At 38.2% G+C, this 8,016-nt stretch overlaps 1 protein-coding gene and 1 long non-coding RNA gene across 2 annotated transcripts in view; one reads left to right on the forward strand and one right to left on the reverse strand.

Moving 5' to 3' along the window:
* ppp1cb (protein phosphatase 1, catalytic subunit, beta isozyme) overlaps positions 1 to 5,612 on the forward strand; it is a 40,472-nt gene extending 34,860 nt beyond the window's left edge. The window contains exons 2-8 of the mRNA XM_082143949.1: positions 1,146 to 1,277; positions 1,594 to 1,824; positions 3,016 to 3,120; positions 3,270 to 3,341; positions 3,709 to 3,860; positions 3,995 to 4,129; positions 4,309 to 5,612. Of these exons, the coding sequence (XP_082000075.1) occupies positions 1,146 to 1,277; positions 1,594 to 1,824; positions 3,016 to 3,120; positions 3,270 to 3,341; positions 3,709 to 3,860; positions 3,995 to 4,129; positions 4,309 to 4,413 (932 nt within the window). The 3' untranslated portion in view covers positions 4,414 to 5,612. The remainder of the gene's footprint in view (positions 1 to 1,145; positions 1,278 to 1,593; positions 1,825 to 3,015; positions 3,121 to 3,269; positions 3,342 to 3,708; positions 3,861 to 3,994; positions 4,130 to 4,308) is intronic.
* Positions 5,461 to 7,999, reverse strand: LOC309479761. The gene is made up of 2 exons (XR_014199427.1): positions 7,939 to 7,999; positions 5,461 to 7,455 (listed from the first exon to the last, which is right to left on the reverse strand). It is a non-coding gene; the product is annotated as an uncharacterized lncRNA (long non-coding RNA).
* Between the last annotated feature and the right edge of the window lie 17 nt (positions 8,000 to 8,016).

Consider the following 8,016-nt stretch of genomic DNA (forward strand, 5'->3'; position numbering starts at 1 on the left):
CAACTGTGTCCTATTCATATTTGTGATATATCCAGTTGCCAACTGTCATATTCATATCGTTTTCACTGTGCTGTATGTAAAATTAGCGTTACCTTGTCTTTATTTGAAAAAAATATGATTACCAGCACGAAATTACCAGATTACTGAGTGCCCTGTTACAGTGTTTACCTTCTTTTTATTCACATATTCATATATTTCTAAACAATTACTTTGTGAAAAATACTGTAATAGGATTGCAGATTCAAGAAGTTGCCATCTTAAGTATAAAAGCATGTTTATTTTAAAGATTTGTTTTCTAATTTATTTCTAATTTATTAAATATTGATTAAAATAAATATATATAAAAATATCGGCCATCGGCCACCCTGCTCTCTAAGATATCGGCATCGGCCATCAAAAAACCAATATCGGTCGACCACTAGTTCAGTGTACATCGGTTGTACACTTGTTATTGTGGGATTGAATGTGTGCACACGACAAATTGCTGTCCCTTCAAATAGACCCCTATTTAAGGGGTATAGGGGGTGATTTCGAGTACAGCCCAATACTTTTTTGTCTATTGAAAAAGTCCACTTTGCAGCCTGTTCTGGCCCACTTAGACAGGAAGAGAGAAATATGTGAAGGTTCCAACCATGGTTTTTAAATGTTTATAGTGCTTATCTGAAATAGTTAGTACCATAAACCGGTGTGGAATTTTTTTTTTACTTATTTAAATAAGTACAGATTTTTTCCTCAGCAAACCAAAATATATAGTTCTTCTCATAGATATCTAGTTACGTCCCCTGAGCAAAACTCTGAATATCTTCCAAAGATTTGATGTTGCAATCCAAAAGTTGGCAAATCCAGTGGCTGGTTCTTCCTCAGAAGCGCTCATGCAGGACTTTATAAACATGCCTTTGTTTCTAAGCACTAAAAATCAGCATTTTCAAAAATCAGATTAATCAGTTTGCCAGATTGAGAGTGTCTATTTATGTGTGCAATATGCTTCAGTGAATGACCTTATGGTATGTGGGCCAATTTGTGATGAGTGATTAGAAAATCACACATTTGACCCAGTTATTGAGGCTGCAGTAAAGTTGTCACACTTAAGGATTAACAAACGATGTTAACCAGATGTTAACTAATGTTGATGTCTACTGTTCCAGTGCGAGGATGTCGTCCAGGGAAGATCGTTCAGATGACGGAAGCAGAAGTTCGAGGACTCTGCATTAAATCTCGAGAGATCTTCCTCAGCCAGCCCATCCTGCTGGAGTTGGAGGCTCCACTTAAAATCTGTGGTAGGTTAGATACTCTCTTTCTCCAGAGCGGAGAACATTTCTGCTGTTTTAATTACATTCCTTCCCCTCTATCTCTCAAGGTTTTGAACATTTGTGTGTAAGTAGAGCAGGGTAAAAATATGAATGTAATGAGGATAGGTTTGAGGTCATTTCTCTTTTCTCTGTGGCACACCTGAGACCCGTATGTGTCATTAACCTGAATTTTGGGTGATAAGATCTTTAGGCCTTTTTTTTCTTTAAGCCTAATTTAACTAAATCCATGTAACTTTATTGATTTGTGATGTCAATCATATAAACTCTCTCTCTCGGTCTCTAGGTGACATCCATGGGCAGTACACAGATCTGTTGAGGTTGTTTGAATATGGCGGTTTTCCACCAGAGGCAAACTATCTCTTTCTGGGTGATTATGTGGACCGAGGGAAACAGTCTTTGGAGACCATCTGCCTCCTACTGGCCTATAAGATCAAATACCCTGAGAATTTCTTCCTCCTGAGGGGAAATCACGAGTGCGCCTCCATCAACCGTATCTATGGCTTCTACGATGAGTGTGAGCATCTGAGCACATATATACATGCATATATAAACACATCAAATATTAAAGGTCCCATATTGTCAAAACTGAAATGTCCTGGCTTTTTTCATGATAACAGAGGTCTAGGAGCTATGAAACTACCATATAAGTTTCAAAACAGTCAATCCACAGACAAATGCACACAGCCTACATAAAGTAGTTGTGCCTTTTCACGAGCCGTTGTGACTTCCGTATAAATGTGATGTCAGAACTACTCAGTCACCACCTTCAGTCCAACCCCGAGCACTGCCCACTGTCAGGAAACTACATCATTGCACAGGCTTCCGAACAACATTAATATAAGAGAACAGTGGCTAATGTTTGTTTATTCAGAAACGCCACAGCAATTTAGTTCGACCTTAACCGTCTGTTCTGCATATTTCACACAAGTGACTGCTTCGTCAATCAGGCACAGTTCAATGCCGTTTTTTCAAGGAAGCTACTCCTCAAAGATGTCCCTACAGTTCTTAGTTTTACAAGTTTACCTTGGGCGTCAATTGCAGCATGTTCTCGTGTTCTGTTGGCATCCTTGCCAATTTACCACAAGTACAAAAAAAAGTCTAAGTTTGTTTACAGACAGTTTAAATTAGCGTTACCGTTAATTCTGCGTGCAGCATTGATGTAATGGTAATTATAAGAGTCTTACAATAACACAGAAACTAAGGAGGTAGTTGTTTGTCTCTTGTCATCGCCGATTCGGGATCTGAGTCCATCTCGAACATATAAGGCCGGATAACATTTCCCTCAGCAATGTCCATCATCACAGGTGTTTTATTTACCTTGCTTGTGAGCATCACCAAGCCACAGCAGGCTACAGCATACATGAGCCTATTTACCTGTGGTTGGCCTGGCTGTGCGTCACTCAGAAAACAACAGGCCAGTCAGAAGAGAGGCTCATGAATATTAATTAGAAAGGCCAAAATCGACCTGTTCTTAGCAGAGCTCCTGAGAAATTTATTGGGATGGTTTTTGGTACTGCAAATATATATTCTTAAGGACATCAAAACCTAAAATAACACTTCAGAAAGGTGTACAATATGGGACCTTTAACACACACCCACACCAGACAATCTGAAATCTTATTATTGCTTTTCTCACCCACTGAACAAACTTTCAGGTCATGCATAATGCTGTATTGTTATGAATGTGTACATTTGTCTGTTGCAGGCAAGCGCAGGTTCAACATAAAACTCTGGAAGACGTTCACAGACTGCTTCAACTGCCTCCCAATCGCTGCCATCATAGATGAGAAGATTTTCTGTTGCCATGGAGGTGAGAATGAGTGAACAAATGATGGATAGTTCTATAGAAGTGACTCTTGGCCTGATAAAATAGGGCAACTGAGTCTAAAAATATGAATGCATTCTCTTTGTGACACTTTTTCTGTCTGACTTTTTGTCTCTTATCTGTCCATCTTCTAGGTCTCTCTCCTGATCTGCAGTCAATGGAACAGATACGCCGGATTATGCGACCAACTGACGTCCCAGATACAGGTGTGTGTGTACGTGCATGTGACATACAATATATATATATATATATATATATATATATATATATATATATATATATATATGGTAATTTAATTTATTTTTATTTCAGTTAGGTGCCAAGTCAAGATTTAGTTTTTTTTCATCAATATTTATATTTTCTTTTAAATTTATTTCAATTTACAAAAATGTTTTTAATAGTTTTAGTTAATAATAATAACCCTGATCTGCCATCAGCCACCCTGCTCTATACGTTGGTACTTGCATTGGCTATTAAAAAACAGATTTTGCAGATGAAATCAACTTTATTATAACTCAAGATGATGGAATTAAATATTATTAGATACATATTCTCTGTCTCTTGGTCTTGCAGGGTTGCTGTGTGATTTGCTGTGGTCGGACCCAGATAAGGACGTTCAAGGATGGGGGGAGAACGATCGTGGCGTTTCATTCACTTTCGGTGCCGACGTAGTCAGCAAATTCCTGAACCGCCACGATCTGGACCTAATCTGCAGGGCACATCAGGTACCAGTTCATTCCAACCAATCAGTATCCACTATCCATGTGGTAACTTTGAATAATTGTGGTTGAGGTGGGTTATGACTTCTATATGTAGGTTGTGTTTTTAGTTAGTGCAATGAGTACGTTGTGTGTTGCAGGTTGTTGAAGATGGTTATGAGTTCTTTGCAAAGCGTCAGCTGGTCACTCTGTTCTCAGCGCCAAACTACTGCGGGGAGTTTGACAATGCTGGTGGAATGATGAGTGTGGATGAGTCACTCATGTGCTCTTTTCAGGTGTGTCATCATCCCCACACACATTTTAAAAAACACAGTAATTTGGTTTACGAGAACACAGAAAGTGTCCTCGTAAACCATTGTTACATTGTAATATCCATGTCATTATACACATTTGTGTCCTCATAAACCATATATACAAGAACACACACACCCTCACACACTCTTTTCTCTCTCAGATCCTGAAGCCTTCAGAAAAGAAGGCAAAGTATCAGTACGGTGGGGTCAACTCTGGGCGACCTGTGACCCCGCCCCGTACGGCCCAAGCCCCCAAGAAGAGGTGAGCGGCTTGCCACCCAGTACAACTCCCTCCATCCCCCCACCGTCAGCAAACTACCCCTATCTGGGGCAGCTTTACTTTCCCAAATATCCTCTAAAATCTCTCTTCTCGCCCTGCCAAACCTCTTTCTCTTTTCTTAATATTTGTGTACAGAAATTTTGCTGTGATCAGTCAAATTCTCTTTTCTTTTGCTCTGCTTGTTTGTTTATTGGTATTTTAATAACATAATAATAATAATACTGCTTTGGGAAGAAACTGCTCTACGAAGAACCCAGAGCAAAACACACTCATTCTCTTACGCAAAGATCTCAGTAGTGTCCTGATATATAAGCATTTTATTAAACTTTACTTCAGTACTCTTTGATTATTGAACCTTAATGTTGATTCATAAAGAAAGAGTGACGATTGTAAGCATTGAAGGTTGTTGTGTATTACTCTACACTCTGAAGTTTCAAGACCAGAGGCTTTCATACACACACTCACACTTAACTCTGTCAGGGTGCTTGATCACAGGTCAGCAGACACAATCCATTGTCGATAAACTAGGTCAGCATGGACAAAGCTGGAAAAGGGATTTTAACTCGGATACCGTGACACGTACACAGCTGCATTTACAAATGGCATTGCATGTTCTGTTTTCTTAATACCTCTGGGATTTACAGCTAAACTCTATAGACCTCTGTTTAACTTGCTGTTTTTATGTCTTACGATAGTAATAATTGAGGAGAAAAGCGTCACGGCATAACACTTCTTTGCATGACCCATGTACACGTCAGTAATAACCTGCCTGAAGCAATGTGATCCACCAGCCATTTTCTCATTGGATAACAATACAGCTGACACAAATAGAGCCTCCAGGTGGAAGATATTGATTCAATATTACAGATTAGCACTTGTTTGAAGTTCCCTAACATAATTTAGAAGGTTAAAGCTGATTCTATTGGATTTGTTTAACAACTTATTACCTAAAATAGTAGCACATGTGTGACTAAACAATGCCTTTCTGTGAGGGTTGCATTTCCTCACGTTGATATTCACCTGTCATAATTCATTCTTTTTTTTAATGTTTTTATTTTTGTGTTGCTGTTTACTTCTTCTCCTTAATTTATTTTCCAAATGTTTGGAAAGCTATCTAAGTGTTCTAAAAGCAGTTCATGAGTTTTGTATAAGTGGGCTTCAAACTTAATAAATGGAAGAAAACTCTTTTTGCCTCCTCTGTGTTTGTGTCCCTCAGCAACCGTATAAATACCAGGCTAATTAAAGTGGTGCAGACCATAGTTCTGGATGCTATTCAGCTGATTTTTTCCAAGTGTTTCATTAAAATAAGCAGCCCTGTAACTTGCCAATGCTGAAAAATGTGGACAAGGACAATCTGTGGTCTGTTGCCATGGCTACTCTATCCCTGCAGGGTCAGGCTCTATTTCAATGCAGCCAAAAGCAGACAATGAGCTGAAATTGTTTTCAGTTGATTGAAGTAGCATCTGAAATTTCACATGATTGATTTGTTCAATGACCTGAATAAATTTATTTAATCTTGTCAAATCACAGTCCTACCTCTGCTGCTATTTTTGTGCATATAAAACTGTCCCCCTGAATTAATCTGGGCTTTATGTTTTAAATGTATGGGGGCCGACTGGTGGTTTCCAAATGGCAGATCAGTCAGTAGACCAATCAAATTTTAGGGACTAGGAAAAATGATAATTTACTGACTTTGAATTGAGGAAGCAAGCACAATGCAGGTTTGCAGGTCAGATGTGAATGTAAGGATTAAGGAAGTAATATTTAAATGAAATTCATGTAACTGCATTTTTGAACTTTGAAGGTTTATAGATCTTGAGGTTTGGTCACACTACCATTGCTGCAATTAAGAATTTCACCTGATGGATTTCCAAAGAAATTTCCAGTAATATTCTGATTCCAACTTCATATTTCCTCTGTGCTGTTTATAATTATAGTTGTGGTGTGGACTTGATTCATAGAATCAAAACGATTATTAAAGCTTTATTAGTTACCAAGATTGTAGTCTTTCTTGTTTTGAATGTGAACACTACACTTCAATATTGTAAAAACAAGGCTTTTTGGAAAGTAGTTGTTTGAGGTTGGTTCATCATCATTACTCCCATATTATTCTGTCAAATTTCACCCAAACAAGGGTAAATGTGTCTGCACCTTTATAGCCAGAGTTTACATTGCAAGTGAAATCCCTATTCGATCTCATCAATAGAAGGTGAGCCAATTCTTCAGTGTTGCATTTAATCAAATTCAATTTTGGTTCTTTATTAGTGTTTGATTACAAGGTTATGATCTTGTTCCAGGACCAATTAAAGGTCACCTGTTCAAGGGACATGCATGTCTTACCTGGCAAAATTTCAATGACCATCAAGACTAAAGACACTTATCAACACTAAAATGAATTTTGAAGTGAATTTAAACACAAGCCTTCTTTGTTTTCCATCCAAAAAACTAAAACTAAAAATGGAAGTCTCAGTGAGGTTGCAATAAAGGGAAGGTTTTGTCTTTCACCATGCTTTTTCACACTTAATCCCAGTGCATCCATCAGTGTGGGGCACCTTCTCCACCACTTTATCCCCCACAGGAGCTGTTATCCAGACCCAGATTGTGTTCACTGCCCTCCTGAATTGCCCATGAAAGAGGCAGCCACACAGAAGGAAGCAGGGCAGGACCACGTGCAGTTCTGCCAGGAGCCAGACAAACAGCAGGAGGAGTCCGACTGTCAGCAGCTGGAGTGCCACTCTCCCTGCACAGATCTCACTCAGCCAACAGCCCAGCTGGCTGTTTTTAAGCAACTGAACCAGCCTGTAGTCCCTGACCCTGTTCTGTGAGGTGAAGGAGATCGATCAGTGACAGGCCCAGTCCACACATGCAGTAGCAGCTCCTAATGCATGTGTCTTTATTACCTGTTGGTCTTCAGTTGAAAGCTGAGATCTGTTAGATGTCTTCATGGAGACCATATTGGCTTCTGGTGAAAATGTTCTCTTAGCACAATCTGTTCTTCTGTGAACTCTCTTCTCCATGATCAGGTATCCTGAGCAGAATATTTTATTCTGTGAGTAAATCTCTTTTACATGTGTTCTTATAATGTTAAGCACTTATACACATTAAGGCTGCTGGTAATATTTTTGCTATAGCTGATGGGTAAACAAGTGAATAATTAAATCACACTAGCAAACATTCAGACTACAATAAACAATAAAAATGAAGGTATATTTTAACTGAAAGACTTTATGCTCCCAGGATCATTTTTTATTTTTATTTATAAAATGTGTTTTAAATGCTGTAAATTCTTTAATTACAATATTTTTATGCTACTTAACTTATAATTATAGAATAATTGTAGTACTCTTTAAATTGAGATGAAAAGCCTAATAGACTACAGGTATGTATCGATAAAGAAAAATATCTAAATAATATAAAAAATAAGAAATTAATAAAGTGTAACATCTAACCCATGGTGTATATATTTACTTTTTCTGATCTAACGTTAAGGGTGCTTAAATAACCAACATACCTGAATGAAAGTATCTATTATCTTCACCTCTGAGGACTCGCTCAGGAAAGAAACAGTTTGAACAGTTTAAATGAAAAC

The sequence above is a fragment of the Leuciscus leuciscus genome (genome assembly GCF_965113295.1).
Source record: "Leuciscus leuciscus genome assembly, chromosome: 17".
Lineage (NCBI taxonomy): Eukaryota > Metazoa > Chordata > Actinopteri > Cypriniformes > Leuciscidae > Leuciscus > Leuciscus leuciscus.